This window comes from Oxyura jamaicensis, chromosome 19 (genome assembly GCF_011077185.1).
Source record: "Oxyura jamaicensis isolate SHBP4307 breed ruddy duck chromosome 19, BPBGC_Ojam_1.0, whole genome shotgun sequence".
NCBI classification, from domain to species: domain Eukaryota; kingdom Metazoa; phylum Chordata; class Aves; order Anseriformes; family Anatidae; genus Oxyura; species Oxyura jamaicensis.
Window position 1 is genome coordinate 199,894 of NC_048911.1, and position 26,094 is coordinate 225,987.

Here is a 26,094-nt window from a genome sequence, read left to right on the forward strand (position 1 = left end):
CCCTGCCATGGGCAGGGACACCTGCCACTAGACCAGGTAGCCAAAAGCCCTGTCCAGCCTGGTCTTGAGCACTTCCAGGGATGGGGCATCCACGGCTTCTCTGGGCAACCTGTTCCAGTGCCTCACCACCCTCAGAGTAAAGATTTTTTTCCTTACGTGTAATCTAAATCTTTCCTCTTTTAGTTTAAAGCCATTACTCATTCCAGAAAGGAATAAACACAGGTATCCATGTACATGGTACCGGAGAAGAGAAAGGATGGAAGATAGGTGACCAAGGAATGTGGAGGGAATCCAGCCCTTGCAGGTATAGCTAAGGTGGAAAATGTTGTGAACAGAACTAGAAAGAATCCAGCAAGCCAGACTCAGTGTGCTTGCAGCAGCAGCAAGAAAAATGGCCATTTACTTTTGTCAACAGCTTGCCTGATCTCAGACTCACAATGCCATTTTCAGAGCCATGAGAGGGCACCACAGTCCTCACAAGATTTACAGCAGAGAGAACAATGTATCACAGACTCATTGGCAACCTGGGCTGGGAACACCCCAGAGAAACAATAACCACTGAGTAGGAATCACACACTCCCTCCTCTGCACACCTCCACCAGCAGCTTTACAACAGGCTTTGCTCAGCTCATCCACAAGCTGACACCATCAATTGTTATGCACCAGAAAATTCACAAGAAAAAAAAAAAAAACAAAACAAAAAATCTGTGAGGGATGATCAATAGTCTCCATCATCTCCATCTTCATTTAAAGAATAGGTAGGACAAACATCTCAGGCTGATATTAAATTAAGGTGATCTTGCCTGGACTAGATCTCAGTGTCCAATTTGACCTTTCTTTCTAAGGTCAGAACGAATCATAAAAAATCCACCTTTCCCACCTGCTCAAAAGGCTGGTCCTCACATTCTCAAAGACCTGGAAAGCATAAAAGAACACAAATAAAAGTTTCTCTTTCACACACTACAGACATCCTCACAACTGTTTTGGAAGTCTTCTTTTTTTTTTTTTTTTTTTTTAAACATTTAAGGAATTGTGAATGAATTATAGGACTGATAAAATCACAGACTTTCTGATTTTCTGTGTTACTTTAGAACAAGATCTTGACATATGAGAGAAAGGGAAGTACCTGTGGTCTACGCAGCGCTACAGTTCACTTAAAAAAACTGCTTGAAACAAAGCAGTAAAAGAAATTCATTCCAACTAAAGCAATGACTTCAATACAGGAAGATGAGTATACAGACACTTATTTTTGATTGATCTAATGAAGTGTGATTTTGTACTCTTTTGTACTCTCAGCTGCACTCTTGCATTGAAATGTTGATATTGACTTTAGACAATACAGGCTGTACCTTGAGAAGACAAACATAATAAAGAGGTAACTGGGGGGTAGAAGGCAGAGCAGCCCACTCCTTCACCTCACTGCCAGGAGAGGGCTCGCAGCAAGCTTTCATCTGATACCTTAAGCCCCCAGCTAAAATGAAAACATACTGAGACAACAAGCAACAACCAGTCATTTAATAAAGATCACATTAAGTCCCACAGTGCAGATAAAAAATACTTCTCCCTCCCCACGTACCATGCAATGACAAGACAAATCCCTGTAGGATGTGTCTGCTTCAGCTTCTTCTTCCTCAAAACCAGCGACAGCACTTCACATGCCAACCCACTAACCTTCCGAAACGCACCTCTGAGGTGCACATCCACTGCCTGCCAGCACATTCCCCTCCCTGCTGCAGTGCTCCTTGTTACTACTGGGCTTGCAGCTGAACAGTGCGGGAAGGCGGGCAGCACAGCCCACCCACCAAGCCACACCAGAAGATTTTGGTAGCCCCTGGTCCACCACAAGCAGTTGGTCAGGGCTGAGACAAAGGGGTGTTTGAGGTTTGCTGGCAAGGCTGTAGTTTGAAGTTATAAGTCTTCTTCAGTTGAGTGAAACCCCTTTCTGGGGTCTGACTTTTGTGCAAAGCTGCTCCTCCAGTCACACAAATGACTAATTTCTACATGTTCCTTTTCTGTTCTATTTACACTGCAATTTTGAATTTTCTAAGGGCTACTGATGTGCATCCTGCAAGCTCTGCAACTGCTGGCAGCCTTTACTTCCACTGAGCAAACATTTCTTCAATTACCCTTTTTTTGCATAGTTTATTTAATGAAAAGCCTGGAAGACCCCCAGGGGCTTTCAGCATGGCTCCTGCCCCCACACAGACCATATCACTGCTAAGGCTGCAGGATTCAGCCTCCAACAGGTGCCCACGAGGAAGTTTGGCTGGTGCTGAACATTACAACTCTAGTCTGTCCTGTAGACAGAAGACATTGATGCTCAAGAGATACCAGCTGCAGCAGATGTGACCAGATCTGGGGACCACTGGCCATGCACCACAGACCGTACAGACCTGTCTCACTGCTAGACACAGAGGTCACCTGCAGAGACCACAGCATTGCCCAGCCTGTGTCAGCTGCTCCGCCTGCCCTCCAGCCTCTATCTTCAGTCCACAGCACCCTGCAGCCTGCCAGGCTCTCCTGCCATGAGTGCCTGGGGCAGTCCCACTAACCATGCTACCCTGTTGCCCCAAGCTCTTGTGTGCCCACAACTTCCCCTCTCTTCTCCTGTTGAGTTTCAACTCAATGTCACTGCAGAGGTGTCCCTGCATTGAAAACCCTAGGGAGACTCCTCTGAGAAAATCTTCACCATTGGAGGAAAAACACTGACCTCCCCTTCTTCCCATCTATCCCCATTTACTATCTGTTATTTAGTCCATGCATACCTGGTGTATGCACAACCCCCATTCCAACTGGCCAGGCATCTCGGCAAGCTTTTTTACAAGCATCAGTCAGTTTGTTCTGTCAGGCCAAGGAGGCCACAAGTATGAAGGTGAAACACTGCTAACCATGTGTTGCTTCAGAAGAATATTTCTTTGGTTATAACTGATCTTTATTATTAAATTTTGCTCGAGTTTCTGTAAAATTTTATACTAGTCAGAGTTTCAACTATCAAAACTAGTATCATTATGTACACCTTACTGTATCTTTGTGTAACCGTAACATTCAACACACCAAATCCTGCCATATAAACACTCTGAGCAACAAGCACAAGCTTGGGAAATGGTCACCTAATTAGAAAAGCCCATTCTCTCAGGATCAGCCTTCAGCATCATCTCACTCAAATAAGTGTTTTATTACTTTACTGCTAAAATGCATATTCTCTTACCTTGTAACTCAATCCTGAAACATGCTTCAGATACAAGAGATGCAGCTGTTAGTGATAAGCACAATAGAAACACCCTAAAGGAAATTAAGTATTGCTTATAAACATGCAATAAACATACGGAGTCATGAAGTGAACTGTGATTTAAAAAAAAAAAAAAAAGAGAGAAAGAAAAAGAAGGTAAGCAGCTACAAATGCCTTGAACACTTTTCATCCTGGGCACTGAGTGAATCAATCTCTGTGAAATGTGACCATATCATTGAAGACTGTGATAGCGCATACATCCAGACAAGCCTTGATTCTGCTATTACAGAACTGGGTGTTTGCCTTCACAACTATAATGCCTGATCTGCCACATCACACCAAAAAGCGTAAATGGAGATCTGACTCATGCACAAAATGCATCAGCCAGCTCTAGGCCAAGAACACTGCTCTGCTTAACAGGCCAAGCTATGTAATACGTTCTGGCAGTTTCTTCCATAAAAAAGCAGGGGTAGCAGGCAATGTAGATGAGCAAAAGTCCTCTTTTGTAAGTGAAATTACCAGGTACATTTCAAGTTGCCAGACGATTCTGCCAGGAATTATGACAAAGACCAAAGACGAACAAACCGGGGAGTTTGGTTTTCCTAGAGAAGGCTGATACAAGATCAAAATAGAAAGCATGAGGTGAGGATACCAATGTAGAATGGGGAAGGAGTGGGATGTTCTAATAGTCACACACATGGCTGCAACCATGAGTCTCACATCCCCTGCTAGTGAGGAACATGCAGAGGAAAGCCAGTTCCTATTTCTTACTCTGCCTGTGAATTCTAGCTTTACAGATACATCCATGATCTCAGCCTGAGATTTTTCTTCCTATCCCTTCTGTTGAGAGCAGAGTAGAAGAACATGTGAAGATGTGACTCGTGTACAAATCTATACAGCACTGTCAGTCTGCAGGTAGCTTTGCTCCCATGGATTTGAGAGAGGAACAAAAATAGGAGAATAAAATAGGCTGAGAAAAGAACAGGAGAAGAACCTGGGTAAAAACAAGCAAAGCAATGAATTGCAAGTAGAGATGATACAATGAACCACGGCTAAAAAGAATAGCTTGAACAGTTCAAAGTTCAGCTCTTGTGCAAACATTACAATCTGCTCTCATTGTCTGCAAACTGTCCAGCTCCAGCCAAAGTACTGCTATGAACTAGAGGGAATGTGTGTTGTCTGTTGTACTCTCAAAGTCCTTCTGCTAATTGATACAGAGACGCAAGAGCCAGAAATTTCAGACACAAAGAAATACAGAATGTAACCCTTTCCTCCAGTTCTGAATCTGTCATACATCACTTTGCTTTGATTTCATACATTACAGGTGGCAGACACCTCTCTCTCTAAGAATAAATAAATCTTAAAAATTCAGTTAGACAGATCCATTTTACTGAAGATTGACCTATAGCTACAAGTGCTGACGACAATTATCAGCATTTCTCAAGAAGTCAACTGTTCATTTAATTAAATACCAAACAATATTCATGCCTTGACCTTCAACAGTAACCTCTTCTTTAAGAAGAAAAGTAAATTTACCAAGGCAAGTAGATTTGAAATGTTTTCTAATCACTTACTATTCAATACTTGAAAAGGTGTTAAAGGTTTCATGGGTCTCATGTCCCAGTTTAGCCTGCTCATCAGAAATGTGAACAATTGGCTATACCGTTAGGGCCTGGTAACAAAATGCCTTGAAAAAACAGGGTTCCTTCCACAGATACCTATGAAAACAAAGACTCTGGATCTAGATGTGAGGCAGACTCCTGCCCCCATCCAGAGGAAGCTGCAAAAGAAGGCATTCAAAAAGCTTGCAGGCACTGGCCTTGGGACTCCTCCTGAACAAGGGAAGCTGGTATCAGTGAGAGGATCCAAAGTGCTCATAGGCTAGAGGCAGTGGAGGTGGTCAATCACGGTTCTTGTGTCTGGTGTACAGTGGAGACAGAGGTGCTGATGAGGTCTTGGGGAAGGCTCTCACGTGCTTCTTGCATCCGGCGCCGTGCCCTCTGGAAAGCCTCTGCAACACAGCAGGTGACAGCAAGTCAGAATACATCAGACAGCCTCAGAGAAGAGGAAGGATGAGTCCACCCAGTGAACATAATTTCCCTCAGAACAGGAGTCTCACTAAGTACTACCAACAAAGCACCTGGATCTTGCTGCTCTCTTCACTTCCAGCCCTGTCTTCACTCTGTGCATAATGGAATTGTAGACAGAGCCTGTGCACCACAGCCACAAGTTTGTGCCAGGAAAAGACCAGGCAACACAGGTTTTGCCCTCATGAAGTGACTATCCCTTCTACCTGCTGAGGGGTGATGCCTCCTCAAGTTTCCAGAGATTTCAGGTCAGAACATTTAACCTCTGCTATGGACTCAGACTCAAGAGAGCTCACAGTGGGGGACAATCAACCCCACAGCAACGGATTCTCCCTGCCCATTCTGTAAAAAGGGGGCAAAAGTGTGCCCGAGGCTCCCCAGGCAGAATGAGACTAAAAGCCCTACCCAAAACATTGTAGACAGAGCTCTGCTGGCTGAAGCCTCCAAGCCGGTCCAGTATACTCTGCACGCGATGCCTCGAGGCACTGGTTTCCAGAAAGGCTCTGCACATAAGTACAGTTTCAAGTCAGGGCTGGAAGAACACTGTTGTCAGGATAGAGCTTGCAATTACTGCAGCACTCACTTAGATTGCTGCAGGCAGTAAAGCCGGAATGTGACATTCCCTGTTGTCTCTGTGCGAAAACCAAAGCGGCTCAGACGTTCTCCCTGCAAAGATAGCAAAAGTTCTTGTAACAACAGCCTGCAACCTGTTGCAGCAGGCTGACCCTGGCAAAAATGAGCATACCCCACCAGAAGCATGCACTCCTGCAGGCACGGTCTCCTCCAGTCCTGCTGCACACAGCAAGTGAGGTAGGAGAGAAGGGCAGATTGTACCAGGCTGTGCTGAGAGTAGGATGTAATCACTAGCAAGCTGATAGTGCAGTGCTGAAGGAAGGTTTCAGCTGCTTATTCTCACTCAAAGCCACTTAAGACTAACTTGCTCATTACACCAGCAAGCACCTCTGCAGCTTTCTTAAGAATGTGGAACTTCAGCCTGCTTCACACCCATCAGCTTATCACTGCAGGCAACTCACTTCCAGGTGCAGTACAGCCCATGTTCCTTACAAAAACACATGAAGATGTCTATACTTGGTAAAAAAAAAAAAAAAAAAAATGGTGACCTGACATACACTTTTCAGAAAAGGACAGCACAAGCAGGGGCAAGGCAAGACTTTGGTCTACCTACAACCACTTCTCTAGGTTACACGCACCTCAAAAGGCAGAAAGCTCTATCTCAGGGTTTGCCCATTCTTGTCTTGCTCACATGTATAAAAGGGGATCCATTTCTTTAGTCAGAGGGACACGACCACCAGATTATTTGTTCAAGTCCAGTCCAAACTGTCCACAGACATCTGAAGTCAAGAGACGCCAGATTCTGTACCTGGGATGGGGCAGCCTTGGATATATGTACAGACTGTGAATGAGAGGCTGGAGATCAGCCCTATGCAAAGGGATCTGGGGGTTATGGTCAACGACAAGTGGAACCTGAGTCAGCAGTGTGCCCTGGCAGCCAAAAGGGCCAAGTGTATCCTGGGCTGCGGTAAGCACAGCAGAGCTAACTGGTCAAGGGGAGTGCTTGTCCCGCTCCACTCTGCACTGGTGCAGCCTCACCTTGAGGACTGTGTGCCACTTGAGGAGCCACAAGAGAAGAAGGACATCAACCTCTTAGAGAGGTCCCAAAGAATCACAAAATGTTAGGGATTGGAAGGGACCTTGAAATATCATCTAGTCCAATCCCAGGCACCAGAGACTGCGAAAGGCCCAGAGGGCACGGCGTAGGAAGAGAGTTTAATGTGGCTTGGTTTGTTCAGCTTAAAAAAGAGAAGGCAGAGGGGTGACCTCATGGCGGCCTACATCTTCCTCACCAGGGGGAGCGGAGGAGCAGGCACTGATCTCTTCTCTCTGGTGCCCAGTGAGAGGACCTGGGGGAACAGCAGGAAGCTGCCTCAGGGCAGGCTCAGACAGGAGCTGTCAGGAAAAGGTTCTTCACCAGGAGGCTTGTCAGGCACTGAAACAGGCTCTCCAGGAGAGCCTGTTTCATGGTCATGGCACCAAAGCTGCCGGAGGTCCAGAAGCGCTTGCACAAGGCTCTCAGACATATGGCTTAATTTTCAGGTAGTTCTGTGTGGAGCCAGGAGTTGGACTCAGTGATCCTCATGGGTCCCTTATGCAGTTCCAATAGCATAATCCACCTTTTCCCAGCAAGAGCAATGTCCTACAGTTGAGCCTACCTTGAAGGTTGCTGGTATCCTAACATAGGTCATGTCCTCTAATTCAGAAGATCCACCAATGAAAAACCTCCTCAGTTCAGCAACAGTCCCCAGCTCCACAGGGCGCCAGGTAGGGATGGTGAGTATGTGGAGACCTGACCACAGGACAGGACAATTTAGACAACAATTTAGCAGCTATGACCAACAACGTAAAGTCACAGAGGTCATCACAGTAGATGGATAGCTACTGATTCCCAGTGTTTTCCCAATAAGCAAGCTCCAGTCATACAGACAGCATCGAAACTACCCTTGTCTATGAGGAGCATCTACTTATTACTACATGAGAATGTCAGACTAATTGTGAGCCTCAAATTCCATCTGGGACAAAGGGGGCCTATTGCTAGTATAAAGATGGACATGCAGCACTACACAAAAGCATTGTAACATGCAATTTTGCAATGGAACTACTGAAGGAGAAAGGACAGCAACACATGATGCTTCTCAACAAGGCATAACAGTACACGATACATCAAATCTCTCTTTGCAGCCTCACAGACAGCTAGCTATTCCCTTCAGTATGCAAAGGTGAAGCAACACCAGGATGGGATGCATCCATTCCCAGGAGAACCATTCAACTCTCATTTCCCTGGACACTTAACATAATATCCCAAGGATGTTTTACCTGGAGATGCTGGCAGCACCAAGGAACCATACCCTTCAACACGGTATCTTTGCCAGAAATCAAGGGACAGAACCTCAAAGTAGATAACAGGCCATTGAGGGAGACAGTCTGCAAGGAAATGGGGTAGATTGCAACTTTTTAAAAGCTGTAGAGGGAGATTATCACAGAAGGGAAAAAAAATACTAAATGACTAACTCCGCTAGAAAGGAGCCTTTTCTGTATTTCTCCTAAAATGACAGATCTAGATGTATGGGTGATTATCTTTCCCTATAAAAGCTGAACCCTCAGACTTGAGAATGAAAACATAATTATTGGTAAGATGCTAAAAATTTGGGAAAAAAAATTTGGGAAAATTGTTTTGATGAGTCTCTGACAGCAAGTCCAAACTGGTTTCTCTATCATTTGGACAGACAAGACACTCCTCTGCAAATAATTGATGCAAAACATGGGAACCTTTTTATCTCTGACCTTTCTCATCACTGTTGAGGGATTATTAACTTGGATTGTCCTACAGGCCTCCAAGCATTCATTTATTTTCTCTACAGTGAAACAAACTCGTAAAATTTATTCTAGGCTGAAAGTTTGTTAATGTTGAATACTCCAATCCGAAGTGTTGGTTGAATACTCAAATCCAATGCATACACTGGATTCAAGTGGCAGGCATGCTGTAAAGCTGTCCCTGGTGACTGCAAAACAAAGACCAAAGGGGTTGGTGAGGAAATAGTAGCAACGCAGTGAAGCAGTAGGAAAAGGCAGCAGAGAGATCCAGCTTAAAATAGAGATGAAAATTTCAGAGTGACATAGACAATACAAAGATTATATAGGTCACTGAGTGTGTCTACTAACTTAAGATTCAATACGTAGTTTTGGCTGTGTACAAAAATAGGCCCATTTCTTCCACTGCTCTATGCAGTACAACATGCACAGCAATGCAGACCAGCATGCCAGACATTTTGAGACAGACAAGTAGTTTTGCACGGATGAAGCTGACTGTAACCTGGAAGCAGAGCAACTTCAATGAATACATTGAATACAATGAATACAATGAATACATACAAATACTAACGCGTTGCTGGGGAGGGCAAATTTAGTGTGTCCCGAGGTTATGCGGTGATAGGGTGAATGTCTTCTGATTGAGCAACATTTCCCTGAAGTGGTCATGGCACCAAGCCTGCTGGAGTTCAAGAAGCATTTGGACAATGCTATCAGAAATATAGTCTGATTTTGGGGTGGTCCTGTGTGGAGTTGGACAATACAATCCTTGTGGGCCACTTCCAGATAGGGATATTCTGTGATTCTATAGTTTTATGATTCTGTGATTCCCTTTGTTTACAGCTGTCCTTTCACCTTGGCAAAGGACCATCAACACACCAAACAGCATGATGCCTACACTGCAACCAAGAGATGTCAGAGCTTTACATTTAAGAGAAACAAGGAGACATACCTTCTGATTCATTTTCTTGGGAGAAAAACATCTCCAAAGTGAAGGGGTAGCAGAAGTACGCCACATTATCCTAGAAAAAGAATGGGACAGAGATCAGATTCCTGGAGAAGAGAGTTCCATCACTGGTATCACAGAGGGTACAGAAAGCAGGGAGAAAAGAAATAATGGTAGAGAACTAATGATGTCCAGACAAGATCAATCACAGCACACTAAGAAACACTTGACTGCACGACGGATCTGCACACAATCCCACTGCCATGTAGACAGAACAGGCTAAAATAAAAAAATAATGAAAATAATGAAAAAGAGCAAAACACCTCAAATGATCATTCAGCCATTTGCATAACTATTACAGAATGCCACAGTCTATATAGGAGCCAAGCAAAATACCTCAAACAACAGTCCTACCAAAATGCTGTATGATAATGATTTTAATATGCAAATCAGTTCACCTAAAATACATTTAAATACATTTAAAATGATTGATTACATTAAGACATTAAAAGTTTATAAAATTCAGATTTTACTGTCTCTCAGAGAGGAGTTGGAAGAAAGGTTGATTCTGAGAAATCAGTTTTGAGACTGTTTGCACTCCAGTCTCAGGCAAGCCAGAACAATTCTCCATTAACTCTGAGCATTTGAGAACACAAAATTCAAAGATCCAAAGGCAATCAGCCAGAAGGAAGGAAAAAGTAAGGTTCCAGAAACTGCTCTGCTGTTTTATTTGAACACAGTGGAACCAGGAAAAATGTCAAGTATAACAACAATGAGGAGGATTCCAAATATGCTCTGCTTTTGAAAGGAGCTATCATGCCAGAATCTTTGTTGAATAAATCTGTAACTTGTTATACATTTCACTTCAGAGAATGACTGGTCAAACTCTGCTCTGCAGGTCTGAAAGCATCCTTACCCAGCCCACTGCCTTGGTGGCGCAGGTCTGTGTCACTCCTGATAGCTGCTGGAATGCGGGGCTTGACCAGTCTGGGAGAAGAGAACGTGAGCACAGGGGTGAATACTCTGGGTGTTGAGAGCAATGATTCATATACCAGAGCCAGCTCAAAAGAGAAATTCAGACCCAGATGTTCCCCCACACTGAATTTCCCTAGGTGCAACCTGCTCCATCTTGTTCCAGGTGCTCTTCAGCACACCCTGGATGTATGAAAGCACCAACTCCACCTTTGGAATATGGTAGAACCTTATCGAAACGTACATAGAAGCAAAAGCAGCATCTCCTCAGGCAAACATCAAGGTATAACCACAAGGGAGCCAGGGCCATAGCTTCAGGGGGATTAAACACATAGCAGGATGTGCATGTTAGTGTTGGGAACCTTATGTATTCAGTTTTGACTGATAAATTAGTGTCAACACAAAACATGAAAACACAGTGCTGGTCAGTGAAATCAGACAAGGTCATTGCTGAGGCAGAAAAGACAGGAAGACTGTTCTCTGCAGTATCAGGAATGAACCTGGGGTAGTTTGCTGGACACGATCACCTCTGGTTAAGAAGTCTGTGGACCAAATCCAGTCAAATTTGGAATGGACAAGAGGGAAGATGCTAACATAAACATGTCAGTTTAGTTCAAGCCACCAAGTTCTGCACTTTTAGCTCTGAAGACTTCTATTTAGATCTCAGACCCTACCTGTAACCTAAAAGGTAACTTTTACTAACTTTTAGGAGAACTGATCTGACTGACCGTTCTTTAAATCATTGTGATATGGCTGGAAGCATGAATACTCACGGTCAGGCAGCTCCAGGAAGAAATGAACATAGAGGTTGTCATACTCATAGCCTTGAGCTGAAACTGAGAAGAGAGAATGAATTTCAGCAGCTCACTTCCACACTAACTCCTCCATTATGCTCTGTAGACTTTTGGGAGAGGTATCACAAATAACCTCAGCACAACCAATTACTGCTAGAAGATGGAAAAAGGCAGGGTCTTCGAAGTAAAAGATAAGACCTCAGAGAAGACTTTCTCAAGACTAGCCTATCCTCATATAACTAACCAGATTAGAGAGGTCACAAATTTAACTGCCTTCTTTGCTAGACATTAGTCTATTAGTTCCCCTATCTGTTGTCCTTTATTCAGAACTCTTGTCTTCCTAGAAAAGCTGCAGTATTTATAAACCTCCAATCAGTAAATGCCACTTGAGGGGTTAGTCTGCAAAAGCAGTGGAAAAGAGGGAGTAAGTAAAGAATTTTAGGGAGAGAATCACCTACTCTAGACCAGGTTGTGAACCAATAATCTTTAGACCTTTATAGCCTCAGCCATCACAGCACACCCAGATTTGCCCCTACAGTTACTGTTCATAATGAGGACTCACCTACTTCTCCATTCACGAAAAGACGCAATGTACCAGGAAGAGTCTGTAGAAACAAGCAGATAAAGGGCTCAGCGACCACTGATGGAACCTCATTCAGTTTCCCCCTAGCAGGGTCTCACATGGATAACCTACAGACATTTGTACATGAATGCTTCACTTTGCTGGTCAGGGAGAAATCATCACTTCTTGTATCAACCTGTCATCCTTTCCAGAAGTCAGCAGTCCCTTTGGATAGAGGCTCTCTACTAAGACCAAATTCCTGTACTGCAGGAATTCACTACTCTGTAAAGCAGATCTTCTACAGATTTCTAGATGGATATAAAAATGTAGTGAGAAGTCATAGTCCTGTTTCTCCTGTAGCGTTCTTGCATTTGCTCAAGAGTATGAAAAAAAATAAAACAACAACAACCAAAACAACAAAGCCAAAAATCCATAGGACAAACTGAAACACACTTAGCTTAACTAACTGCAGGAAAGAGTAAAACTTTCCCACTTTGGCAAACAAGACTTTAGGGAAAAAAAAAATGCAGCCTAGGTAACTTAGTGAGCAGGAAAACTGTGCATGAGAAAAGAAAAAATTGGTAAGTTTGAAGGCTGGGAAAGGCTGTTTACTTGAACAAAGTGGAACATAGATACATTTGATATTCAAGAAGTTAACAGCAATCTCTATCCCAAAACATATAAATCCTCTTTCTGTCTTATTACAGTCAAAGACCTTCAAACAATGGATGCAGTCTCACTGAGACTGTAGCGTTCAGCATGCTCTGCTACAGGTTTGACAGATGCATGTTGGACCTTCGCAGGCCCCATATCCATTGCAATCATACCCTTTCAACCCAATTTTCAGTAGGAGGCCCTGAGGTAAAAGCTGCCAACACACCCCCAGAATGACACAATCTTTGGAGACTGGTACAGATGGCAGCCATGTGAACCAGGTAAACAGCCTGCAAAGGCTGCAGGGCTCCAGGTCCCTGCTGAGTGCCACCGGTACTCACCATCTCAAATTCTGAGCCAACAAGACCACTGAGGTACTCCTTGTGTCGACTGTACAGCTGAAAACACAGAACAAGTAGATTAGAGTGTCTTTTTGATTATAGGTTTCTACTTATATTACTGCAAAAATTGTAATGGATATGTAATTTAAAACCAACTTAAACTGTTGACAGGCTCAGCTAACAGTTTTTTTGCTTTTCTAGTAGATACAGAGAATATAAGAATTTAATAGAACAAAAGATGCATAACTGCTAACACTGCATGAAACTCCAGCTTCAGAAGAAACCTCATCAAAGGTCAATTATGTGGTAAAAAGAAGCTCCAAAGAATCAGCAGTTCTTAACTGACATAATGGGAGATTAGTGTATCTAGATCAGGGTTTCCTAATTGGCCACAAAACCAATAAGGAACCGTACAAATTAAAATTAAAAATGAGAACAGACTAAGTATCTTTATAGACTGCCACAGGCAAAAAGACAATTAAAAAAAAGAACAAGGCACAAAATGAGTATCTCAAGTATCCTGGAACATTATGGGTAATGAGTAATCATTCAGGAAGTATACAGGCATCATGAGGAAACCCAATGAAAGGGTTTGCACACTGCTTGAAAGGGAAGGAAAACCACTGGCAGGTGACACTATTGGTGGTTTCTTGCATCAGCTCTTACTACATATATCAACTATAATCAATAGCCAACACAAGTTTACCAATGGCAAACAGACAAGGCCCTCAACCTAGTTTAAGGAATTAAGCAGTCAGGGAGTATTTATTGGAGTTCTTATATCACTGAACATGACGAAACTCACTGCCAGTGACATTCATTCTGTAGCAGTAATGATTATGTCTACATGGAGGTCTTTATTCCCTTGGTCAAATTGGGACAACTAGCCAATATAATCAGTAGAGGCCAGCCCTTACATCTCTGAACACACGCTGCTCACGTTCCTCCTCCTCTTGCTGCACTTGGACAGATGCATTCTCAATGGTGTATTTCCACAGCTCTCGCTTCTGTCTATCCAGCTCAATCCTGCAGAACCCCATTATGCAGAAAACAGACCCGGCAATATCAGCTATGCCATCATAACACACCAATTCCCCCATCAAGGCCTGAACAGAAAAAAAATGTCACTGACAGTCCTCTCCTCATTCCTGAGTGCCTGACAGCATCAGTAACTCAGAGAAACTTGCTTTTGTTCATTGTACACATAACCTGTATCCCTAGGGACTGGCTCCAAAGCCCCACACATCAAATGCACAGTGACACCAAGCACAAGGAAACAATAGCCTTGTCTCAGAAGCCTTTGGAATAAACCTAAATAATAGCCCTCAATTTAAGTGCAGACTCACTGCCTAAGGGGTAATCAGGAGACAGCAATTTCAGCCCTCCATACCAGCCCCAAATGTGGTACCAGCCCTGTCCCGCTCACCAGTAGGCTTCTTTGGTGCCAGTAAAGTCAGGCTTCACTGTGATCACCCCATTGCCGTCCACCTTGATTGTACAAAGAACATGTTCGTATTTCCTTTGACCAAGCCTAATGGAAGACATCAAGAAACACAAAGACGGTCTAAATAGAGCACATGGACACTTTCTTGCTCCAGAACAACAGAGCTGGTAAAGGCACATGGAGGTACAGAAGGGAATAAATATACCAGTACTTCCCTACATTAGTTTAAGAAGCCTTTTGGAGGGATACATTCCATACCTCCCAAGAAGCTGAGAGAAAATAGCAGCTTGAGTTACTGAGCTCTTTGAATTCCCTCCCCTTAACTACTGAAAGAAACAGATTTGAGTAAGGAGATGAGATGGGTTTGTTTCTGGGAAATTAAGATCATTTGGGGATTTTACTTACTTCCCATAAGGTCCCAAGTCCCCCATGATGTACATGGTCTGAACAGGTGTGTTAATCACATGATTGTTCTTTATAAATTCTTCTGAGGGCTCCCAGGTGATGATTTTTGACTTCAGGGAATTCGCTTCTCTGTCAACAACATGAGTACAACTTACTGTCAACAGAACTCACTGCGGTAGCCAGCAATGAACTCTCCCACGATGAGGAGTCAAAAAGCCAGATTCTGAGTGCAACACAGCTCAAGTCACCAACTTCCACAGACCAGGCTGCTCTGGAAACCTGCATTAGCAAGCTCCAACCCCAGTTTGCACTCACATTGGCTTACGGTCTTGTCTTCTTCTTCTCACATTGGCCATCCTCTCTGCCAGATACGATGGCACCTCATGATCTGAGTCAGTTACCTTCTGGCAGTGCTGGAGGAGAGAAACAGACCAGAACCAGCTTAAATACAACAGGACTTCTTTCTCAAACACATCTCCACTCCTGGAGAACAGAGCAGGTATTTACACACACACATGCATGGACAAACCGCTAAAAGACTGTAGAGTTGATTCACTGCTCTTGTGGAAAAGCAGAGCTGAACTCCATCCAGCAAGTTACGTACAGATGTGATGAAAGTTTCCCTCCCTAACTATTTTACTGACTGGTCCTTGTAATAGGAATGTGTGTTAACTTTGTTGGTATCCATACGGTGCATATGTATATCTATTAGTTTGCATTTTATGCTCATGAGTGGAATTCCTTGTTCATACTAAAGCAAACTAAAGCAAACTAAAAGACACCTGCTCATCACAAGGTTCAGAGACAGCCCAACCTTGGGGATAAGTACTTTGCTATTCTGCTACTTGGATGATCAAAGGAGCAGAACTGCAGACAACCAAGATCCTAGCACCCTAAGTCCCTCTAAAATATGCTTGAAACCTCGCACCCCACATTTGGGGTCAAACCTATTACAAGATCAATCCAGGAATGACTGGATCAGAAGCTGTTTCAAGTTTCACTCCGCTACATTACAAATCATCCATATAAATGTCCCCAGTTTTCCAGGCATGGTCATGCTGCCCCTCACAATTTCCTACCAGTGAGGCTGAACAGTAAACAGGATAAAGGGGTCTCTTCCCATCCTTGGGCCATCAAGACAACATGAATCAAGACTGCTAGAAAGCATTGTGTGTGAGTCACCCCATACACATGAATAAACCTGTGCCTTGTAATTCTGTATTGTGTCCAGACTTCTCACTTTGGTTGGTAACAAGCCAGTTGCAAATTTTTCAAACAGAGCAACTCAACAATGCCAAGTCCCTCCAACCTGTCCCTGCCCATTGCACTGGAACAGGAAGACCTCATCCTGGGTCTGGGATGCCAGGTAAAACTGCCTGCAGAAGCAGTATGTTCTCTTGCTCCCAAGATATGTGGCTTGCTTCTCCATGGCCAAGAAACGACAAACATTCCCTCTGCAGTGGGCCTAGTGTTCTTGACAGATACTGCTGTACAGATTATGCAAAACAAAAAGCCCATACCTCCTCTAGGTTGGTGAATCGGTCATGATCAGTGTAGGTGAAGATGCGGTAGTTCTTCCGACCCCCAACCTTCTCCAGTTTCAGAATCTCCTCGTGGTATTGTCGGTCCAGGTGAGTTTGACAGGCTGACTCATTTTGATAAAGATCGACCTCAAACTGAGAGCACCACAGGTAAAATATAAAAGCTGCATTTCAACAGCAAGCTCAGGGACAAAGTTTTTCAGCTGAGATTTCTGGAGACACCAAAGTGCTGCACTTGGGTCACAACAACCCAATGCAGCGATACAGGCTTGGAGAAGGATGGCTGCAAAGCTGCCCACCAGAAAAGGACCTTGGAGTGCTGGCTGTGTGCCTAGGCGGCCAAGAGGGTTAACAGCCTGGCCTGCATCAGAAACACCATAACCAGCATAACTAGGTTGAAAAAACCTTCAAGATCACCAAGTTGAACAAGGGGGTAGTCCCCTATACTGGTAAAACTACTACAAGAAGGATACTGGGTTGCTGGAACACATCCAGAGAAGAGCAACAGAGCTTGCAAAGGGACTAGAAAACAGGACGTATGAGTAGCTTAGGGAACTGGGGCCGTTTAGTCTGGAGAAGAAGAGGCTGAATAGAGACCTTATCACTCTCTACATCTGCCTGAAAGTTGTCCCCCTGCTGGGGCCCTGCTCGCCCCGACACAGAGGCGGCAGCGGCAGAGGGACGCAGGGGAGCTGTCGGTCGGTACAGCGAGGTGAAACCGCCGCCGCACACCCACCTGGCTGAAGAGCTTCTCCTGCCACCCCACCTCGGCCTCTTCTTCCTCGTCCGGGCGCCGCCGGGCACCTGCGGTAGGGGGTCGGTCACCACCGGCAGCGCCCGGGAGCGCCGCCCCGCGGGGCTCCCCACTTACCGGGCGAGGCGCGGGCGGCCAGCGCCAGCAGCTCGGGGCCGCACGGTGTGGAGAGCGGCGGCGGCGAGGCCTGCGCCGGGAGGGGCCCAGTGGCCGTGACCCGCTGGATGCGGACCCTGCGGGGGGACAGGGAGGAAGAGTGAGAGGGAGCAACCCCGGGGGCGGGGCCGGGTCGGGCCGGACCGGACCGGACCGGGCGCTCACCGGAGGCGCAGGTTGCGCACGGGGTCGCGGGAGCGGTACACGGCGCCGCCCGCCTCAGCGCTCCACAGCGGCTCCGCCATGGCCCCTCACCATGGACACGGGGCGGTGGCGGCGGCCGCAGCGCCTCCCCCCGGCCGGAGGGCGCCGAGCGGCCGTGGCTCCTTCCGAGCCGGGTGGCGGCAGGGCCCGTTCCCCCGCGGGCCCCCGGCTCGGCTTCGGGGCGCTCTTGCGGCCCGGCTGCGGCAGAGCGCCTCCCGCAGGCGCGGTGTCCGTAGCCCACGTGTGAGGGGGGGTCCCCGCGGCCCTCCAGAGCGAAGCCCCACAGCCGCCTGCTGGCGATGCTGGCAGAGAAGACGGGCTGCATGCTGCGGAGCCTGATACGCGGAGCTGAAGGCTGAGAGCTGTGAGGAGCCGACTGCGAACCTTTACCTCTTGCTGCTTGTTTCCCTGCTCCTACCCACCACTTTCCTAAGGAGCGGACATCTCCAAGAGGACACCACTGCTGTCAGCTAGGGCCTCACTGACACGTAGCAGCGGGCCTCTCTCTTGATGTGAGCTGGTGCTGCGCCCTGCTGCCAGCACACCAAGAGTCACTGCCATTTCACAGCCACCCACCCAGTGCCACCCACCCTAGCCTCCTGCCTGCCCTGTCTGCGTGGCTTGTGGTGGGATCTGGTGAAAACGTCATGGAAACCCACCTGGTCTTTGGCAACCAGGTCTGCCCTTTTCTCAGGGCTCTGGGCAGTGTGCGTACAGCATACAAGGAGTTAATAGCTAAATGACCCCCTTTTAGCAGCACCTGTTATACAAATTTCACTTTATGTAGTTCCACTTTCTGAAGAGGAGCAGTGCAGAGGGGGATGTGGGACTGTGTTGCTCCTGCAAGAAGGCAGGGGCCAAGCACGCTGTGGGCGCTGGCAGTGTGATGTCCCCCTTTGCAAAGTAGCCACCTTCTTTCACAGCTCCATGCCTAGCTGGACATGAGACATTGCTCAGGCTTTTATAAAAGGTCAGGCTTTTATAAAAGGTCAGTGTTTGCAGCACAGTCCAATGCAACTTTGCTCAAACTGCCCTCACTGTGCCTTGGGATTTCAACTGGTGGGGCTGTACTGCTCACTGACATGCTCACACTGATAGTCTGATTTTACTTCAAATACTTTCTGACATGCAACATCATGCTGCGCAGCACAGCCAGCTGTGGTCACGCATCTCCCTGGTCCTTGTTCCTCCACCACATCTCCAACAGACCTGGCATGTCAGTATATTTGCAGCAACTTGTGTCCAGGTGCCTGACTCCTTTCCTAGACTGCCTGGCACCCTGTAGAAGTTGCACACCACCACTTCAGGTCTCTCTGCATCTTGTTGAAGTCTTCCTTTGATTTATTTTTTATTTCTCATAGGACTGCTGCCACTCCTTGTCCTACCACAAGGCAGCTACTGTGGCCTCACCTGAATCGCAGCCTCTTGCCCCGCTGCCACCTTTCCCCATCCTATGATTTAACCAGACGCCCACTCACTGGGTCTCTCATGCTTCACTCCCATTTTTAAAAAAGGTAGAAAAGAGAAACCGGGGAACTACAGACCAGTGAGCCTCACCTCTGTGCCTGATAAGATCATGGAAAATGTCAAGGCACATGCAAGACAAAGAGGTGATCCGAGACAGCCAGCATAGCTTCAACAAGGGTAAATTGTGCCTGACCAATCTAGTGGTTTTCTATGATGGAATGACTGCATCAGTTGACAAAGGAAGACCGATAAATGTCATCTACTTGGACTTCTGCAAGGCCTTTGACACGGTCCCACATAACATCCTGGTCTCCAAATTGGAGAGAGATGGATTTGGTGGGAGAACCATTCAGTGGATAAGGAAGGTCGCTTGAAGGTCGCACCCAGAGAGTGGTGGTCAATGGTTCTATGTCCAAGCAGAGGCTGGTGAAAAATGGTGTCTCTCAGGGGTCTGTCCTTGGACCAGTGCTGTTCAGTACCTTTATCAACGATATAGACAGTGGGATCGAGTGCACCCTCAGCAAAGTTGCAGATGACACCAAACCGAGTGGTACAGTTGATACAATAGAAGGAAGGGATGCCATCCAAAGGGACCTGGACAGGCTAGAGAAGTGGGCCCACGTGAACCTAATAAGGTTCAACAAGTCTAAATGCAGGGTGCTGCACCTGGGACAGGGCAATCCTGGACAGGAGTAACAGGCTAGGAGAAGAACTCACTGAGAGCAGCCCTACAGAGAAGAACCTGGGGGTTCTGATGGATGAAAAGCTCAGCATGAGCCAGCAGCGCATGCTTGCAGCCCAGAAGGCCAACTGCATCCTGGGCTGCATTGAAAGAGAAGTGGGCAGCAGATCAAGAGAGGGGATTGCGTCTCTCTACCCTGCACCTGTGAGGACCCACTTGGAGTACTGCATCCAGGTCTAGAGCCCCCAGCACAAGAAGGATATGGGGCTGTTTGAGTGGGTCCAGGGGAGGGCCACAAAGATGATAAAGGGGCTGGAGCATCTCTCCTATGAGGAAAGGCAGAGAGAGCTGTGGCTGTTCAGCCTACAGAAGATAAGGCTCCGGGGGTGACCTCACTGCAGCTTTTCAGTACTTAAAGGTGTCTTATAAAAAGGATGGAGAAGGACTCTTTACTCAGGTAGATAATGACAGGACAAGGGGGAATGGTTTTAAACTAAAAGAGGGGAGATTTAGATTAGAGGTTAGAAGGAAATTTTTCACTCAGAGGGTGGTGAGGCACTGGAACAGGCTGCCCAGAGAGGTTGTGGATGCCCCATCTCTGGAGGTGTTCAAGGCCAGGTTAGATGAGGCAACCAGGGTGGCATCTCTGCCTATGGCAGGGGGGTCAGAACTAGGTGATCTTTGAGGTCCCTTCCAAAACAAGCCATTCAATGATTCTATGATTCTTCAGATATGTCTCTCCCTCCAGCCTGGCATGCCTGAGCGTGGGGCCCAGCTCAGCAACCCTCCTCTGCCAGCCAGGACCTCACTTCTGAGGGGTTCCCCTGTACAGGCCTGCAGGGGTAGGAGTTGCTCCCCACTGCTACTCTTGGGATGTTTTGGTCAAGGCAAGTTTAAATACTGCAGGAAGGCATATTTGCTTAAATGTGCTGCAATGCTGACATGATACGTGCCACATCAAACTGGCACACTGTACCGGGTCTGGCTGGGATGGAGTTAACTTTCCCTGCAGCAGCCCACACAGTGCTGTGCTCTTCACTTGTAGCTAGAACAGCACTGGTATCACACCAGTGTTGTGTCTACTGATGAGCAGTGCTGGCACAGCAACAGGACTCCCTCTAACCTCCTGAGAACCAGCAGGCTGGGGGTGGGCAAGAGGTGAGGAAGGAACACCACCAGGGCAGCTGACCTAAGTCACCCTAAGGGATATTCCATACCATATGATGTCAGACTCAGTAATAAAAGGTGGAAAAAGGAAGAGGGGAGGGGTGGGCTCCTGTTGTGAAAATGTCTGTCCTCTCAAACAATGGCTAAGTGTGTTGAGTCCCTGCTTTAAGGATGTCAAGCATTGCTCATTTGTGGGAAGTAGAGAGTAATTTATTTCCCCTGAACTTCTACACAGCCTTTGCTTGTTGTTGTTTTTTTCCCCTTTTCCCCTTTCCCTTGTTTCCCTTTAGTTAAATTATTTAATAATAATTTTTCCTTAATAATTATTTTTTTTCCTTTAATTAAAATATCCTTATCTCAACACGTGAGTTGTTTCTTTCCTTTTCTTCTTCCCCTCCTCTTCTGAGGAGGGGGAGTGAAAAAGTGGTTGTGGTGGAGTTCAGCGACCTATCAAGGTAAAAGCAACACACACACATAGTTTGAAGTATAAAGCCTGATAGGATTCAGATATCTCAACTTCTCAGACTAGTTGTTACAGCAATTTCTCAGCAGTCCCTATTGTAAGGCCCTTACATTTTCAGATCTGGAATGCTGGCCGTTACAAATACTAGAGAATGCAAAATCAGAAAATATATATGTATATAACAGACACTGATGCAGTTGGATATCCGTGTTTATTTATTTATTTATTTCTGGGCAAATATGACATTATCATGTGACTATTTTTTCAGCTTTTAAAAATCTAATAAAGTAAGTGGTAAACAGGAACTATGTCACAAGAAAAACTTTGGCAAAGCTCTGGCAACTGGTGGCATCTGAGACAAAAAGAAAAGGCATAATTATGTGGAAGATTCTCGACAGGTTTCTGCACAGTTGGAGTTTTAATAGCAATATTGCTTTTGTCAAATTTGACATGACAGTAAGAATTGGGCAATCAATACTGACACAATATTTCAACAGATTGTTAACTTCAATAGTCCCAGTTAGATGGGAAATCTGCATGACTCACTGCAGTCTCTAAACAGCTTGAGTGAGTAGAAATGTGAGCAGGTAACAAGCAAGGAGCATGATGGAGGTGTTGAGCAAAGGACCTGGCCAGGCTGGAGAAATGGGTGACAGGAACCTCCTGCAGTTCAGCAAGGAGAAGCACAGAGCCCTGCCCTGGGGAGGAACAAGCCCAGGCCCCAAGACAGGCTGGGGCACCCAGCTGGAAAGCAGCCTAGCAGAGAAGGCCCAGGGAGTCCTAGTGGTACTGAGTCCAAGTTGAACATCTCTTGTATGAAGAAAGGCTGAGAGAGCCAGACTCATTAAAGTGGTGCCCAATGCCAGGACAAGAGGCAATGGTCACAAACTGGAACACAAGACATTCCCTCTGACCATCAGGAAGCACTTGTGTGCTGTGCCGGTGACAGCACTGGAGCAGGCTGCCAGTTGTGGAAGCTGTGGAGTCTCCTTGGAGATGGTCAAAAGCCATCTGGACAAGGTCTTGGGTCCAGGTGTCCCTGCTTAAGCAGATGTTTGGGCAGGATGACCTCCACAGGTCCCTTCTAACCTAATGATCCTGTGGTGCTTCCTTCCCGAGGAAGTACATTCCTGCTGACTTTCATGCCATCTTGGGCAGGTGAATGATAAGGTGCAGCTGACCAAAACAAACAAAGAAACAAAGAAACAAAAACACCACTAAAAAAATAAAAATAAATAAATAAAAAATGTTCCAAGCTCACTACAACCAAACCTAGAGGTACAGGACTGTACTGTTTGACTTACTCATCAATGACTTGGAGGATGGAACAGAGTTCACCCTCAGCAAAGTATGTGGATGACACAAAACTGAGAGGAGTGGCTGACACACCAGAGGGCTGTGCTGCCATTCAGAGGGACATGGACAGGCTGGAGCATTGTGCAGAGAGGAACCTCATTAGGTTCAACAAGGGCAAATGCAGGCTCCTGCACCTAGGGCAGAATAACCCCATGCACCATTACAGGTTGGGAGCTGACCTACTGGAAAGCAGCCCTGTAGAGGAGGACCTGGGAGTCATGGTGGACAGCAAGTCAACCATGAGCCAGCATTGTGCCCTTGTGGCCAAGAAGGCCAACGATATCCCGAGCTGCATTAGGAAGAGTGTTGACAGCAGGTCAAGGGACTTATAATAGCAATTTTTCTAATAGCCAGGTGGCTGTGGATAGTTTATTTCACTTTGTTTATCTTCATGCGGTGCAACCATGGCTTTATACAGACATTAACAACAAGCAAGTTTTCTGCATCTCATGTGTATCATGAGGTATTTCTGCCTGTACCATAATGGAGTAGGGAAAATTAAGCTCTGGTAGAAAAGCAGATACCTTGAGAAGCAGGATAAAGGATGTGGTGCGGAGCGCAAGTGCAGGATGGCAAGTGATGTGGCACAGGAGATCCCAAGGCCAGAAACAGCTATCAGATTGCCAGATGAAGAAGAGCTGCTTCAGAGCTCAACAAAACTCTTTCTAAGGATAATAAAGAACAAGCATCAAACTTTTGTGAAACACACTGGGCTTACTAAATTCAGATGCAATGGTGAAGTTGCAGACCAGTGAAGAAAGAATAAGGTGTAAAAGTGTCTTAGTAAACAAAGAGCAAGTGACCTCAGGTGGAACCTGGAATGAGGAAAAAGCATGTACTTACTCCTGACAAAAGACTCAACTAATTACTCAACTATGTACTTACTCCTGATGAAAGAACTGTGGATGCTGACAACTTGCAATAACAGCCCCTGGCGGACGGAAGCTGTAACATTAGGACCCCAAGTGGCAGAGGAAGGCTGAGCCTAACACCCGGAGCAGAATTTGATATTAGGAAAAGTGCAGGCAACTATTATTATTGAGAATTTGTGTATTGCCCCTTTATTTATCTGTAATTATTAGATCTAGACTAATAATAATTATTTGATGAGACTGTTGAAATCTCACTTACCAGAAATAAATTATTCTCTCTTTTCTGTTTACATTTTGCCCATGAGAAGATTTCTGAGCATAACAGGTGGCAGCCAGTGCCTAAACCCCTGTGACATTGGGTATATTCTCATAGTTGTGATTATAGTTAGTGGAAAAAATGGGGGAGAAGGGATCGAAACACCTGAAAAATTAGGGAAAAAATCAACATTCTTGGAGCACTTTCACTTTTAAATACCTCAACAGTGTTTTTTTTTTGTTTGTTTGTTTGTTTGTTTGTTGTTTTTTGTTTGTTTGTTTTTGTTTTGTTTTTAAATTCATAAAATCTTAAATTTTATGCAGCATTATCTTCTTAGAAGTTCTGTCAAATGCAATCTTGAATTCCAAAAAATGTCCAGAATAAATGGCATACCAGGAGAGGGGCGTTCTTGTAGTTCAGACACACATTTGATACGTGTTTTTGAATACACATATCTCTCACATGGAGGACCATTTGCCAAGCTCAGTTTATTTGCAAGTTCCTCATGCAGATTTGAAACATCTTGGATGGAAAAATATGTTATATCCATCAACATTCTTCCACATGAACTTTTAAAACACAACACTAAATAACTAAAATTAGTATTTTGAAACCTCCCTTCTCAATCCTGCTCAAGAAAATGCAGCATACATAGTTAAGAATGACAATACTGTGTCAAAGCAACACAATCTTGATTTGCTGTAGAAGAGGGCTCAAAGCATAGACAACAAAGTTCGCTCAAAGCATAGACAACAAAGTTCAAAGGCAAGATCTAGGCCCACATAGGATGAGTTTGTTGAGACTCCAGTGCACAAGTAAGAGACACCTGAAATGCCAGTTCAGCACACCAGCATCCTACAGGAATTACCTGCATGTACCATGAGTTTCTTCAGTAGATATATCTCTCCTAAAGACCTTGCTGTTTTGTTCTCTCATCAGCATCACCCTCTTGGTGTTTTACCTGACCTTTCAACCTCCTTCTCTCAGTGGGCTGGGAGAAGCAAGGACAGAGTTGCTGCCTTTGATAAAAGATATGCCTTTGAATAATCCTGTGCTGGGCTGCGAACAGCGTTCATTGGTCAAAGATCTGCAGCTCTGATCATCACTGCCAGGAAACAACCACCTGCAGAGACAAGATATCTCAGATCTACGTGGAGACCAGGAGTACAGGATAGATTGTGCACAACATGAGAATCTGCCTGGGGTCGGCTGGGGATGGAGGTGCCATCTGGCCAGTGTATTCTCTGCTTGTGCCATTGTTGCCATGAGCACACAAAAGTGGGAGATTCATGTTACAGGGAACCACAGGGAAAGAAGGGCTATTTTTGTCTTAAAATTGAAAAATTCTTATCCAAACCTGTGGACTATCAAATAACAGATTAAGTTCTGTAGGACCTGCCATACAGGTCTTGCTGTGGGGCGATGGAAGAAAATGCAGGACACAGCTCTTGAAAGGGAAAGATTTCAAAATGAAGTGAGACTACATTATTAAAACAAGCAGAGCCTTACATCCCTGCTCATTCAAAACATGGCTCTTAACAATTATGGAGCCACACTGGGTATGCAAAATGAGTTTCAATTGACACCTGAAATGTGTGAGCACCTCAAAAGGGAAAGCAGTTTGCAACCTGCTGTATACTGAGCATTGTACTTGTTGGGCTGTAGATTTAAAAGGACTTTCCTCTACCTCCAGCCATTCTGGAGGTATGAATGAGAATATATATCTGAATATATATATATATTCAGAATATGAATAGAGGACTGAAGAGGCTTTAGTAGCTACTTCAGTGCTGCTGACATCATTACAGATGCCATTAGTACTTGATTTGGAAAAGAAGAAAAGTTGCAGGCAGGTCGTTTGACACAATCATTACAGCTAAAATTACTATTTTGTTTTACAGCTGGCACCAAACAGCTTGTGGCAAGTTGTTGCATCTACACTGACCAAGCCAGGGTATGGAGATTAATCTTCACTGTGCATCAAGCACTGGGAAATTCAATCCATGGAGCTCAGCGCCAGTAAGGACATTTTTATTTTTTTCCAAAATAGATATTTTTAGGCACATAAGGTAGCCAGATTTCCACCAGGAGTTCACTCCCTGCTTATCATCTTACAAAGCTAGTTGCAGAAGTCTTTTGCAATTCTCATTAAGAATTAATGGAAGCTCCTAAGCAATTTTGAATCTGTCAACTTCACTTAAAGGTATATGGAATCCCTAGGAAGTCTTCTTTTGGTTGGGAGTGCTTCAGAAAGTCCTGCTGAGACAGTTCAGAGAGCAGTGCTTCAAAGAATGGTTTGTGGTTAGGGACCATTTAAAATACAGTGACCACTAGTGCATAGAACTGTGCTACACAGCA

General features: G+C 45.3%; 1 protein-coding gene across 6 annotated transcripts in view; it reads right to left on the minus strand.

The window, feature by feature from the left end:
- The window catches only part of MKS1 (MKS transition zone complex subunit 1), a 37,290-nt gene extending 19,718 nt beyond the window's left edge, over window positions 1-17,572 (minus strand). Inside the window, exons 1-19 of one of the 6 annotated variants that reach the window (XM_035343217.1) lie at window positions 17,435-17,572; window positions 17,231-17,346; window positions 17,096-17,163; window positions 16,339-16,494; window positions 15,134-15,231; window positions 14,819-14,947; window positions 14,396-14,500; window positions 13,887-13,995; window positions 12,970-13,026; window positions 11,975-12,017; window positions 11,392-11,454; window positions 10,563-10,633; window positions 9,653-9,722; window positions 8,209-8,316; window positions 7,548-7,681; window positions 7,182-7,238; window positions 5,900-5,982; window positions 5,722-5,819; window positions 1,501-5,240 (exon numbers count right to left, since the gene is read on the minus strand). In XM_035343217.1, the coding sequence (XP_035199108.1) occupies window positions 5,134-5,240; window positions 5,722-5,819; window positions 5,900-5,982; window positions 7,182-7,238; window positions 7,548-7,681; window positions 8,209-8,316; window positions 9,653-9,722; window positions 10,563-10,633; window positions 11,392-11,454; window positions 11,975-12,017; window positions 12,970-13,026; window positions 13,887-13,995; window positions 14,396-14,500; window positions 14,819-14,947; window positions 15,134-15,231; window positions 16,339-16,494; window positions 17,096-17,163; window positions 17,231-17,346; window positions 17,435-17,514 (1,752 nt within the window). In that variant the 5' untranslated portion in view covers window positions 17,515-17,572 and the 3' untranslated portion in view covers window positions 1,501-5,133. Of the gene's footprint in view, window positions 1-1,500; window positions 5,241-5,721; window positions 5,820-5,899; window positions 5,983-6,066; window positions 7,002-7,055; window positions 7,239-7,485; window positions 7,682-8,208; window positions 8,317-9,652; window positions 9,723-10,562; window positions 10,634-11,391; window positions 11,455-11,974; window positions 12,018-12,969; window positions 13,027-13,886; window positions 13,996-14,395; window positions 14,501-14,818; window positions 14,948-15,133; window positions 15,232-16,338; window positions 16,495-17,095; window positions 17,164-17,230; window positions 17,347-17,434 lie in introns of those variants that run through there. The other 5 variants (XM_035343220.1, XR_004755333.1, XM_035343218.1 and 2 more) reach the window with 5 other exon arrangements.
- Between the last annotated feature and the right edge of the window lie 8,522 nt (window positions 17,573-26,094).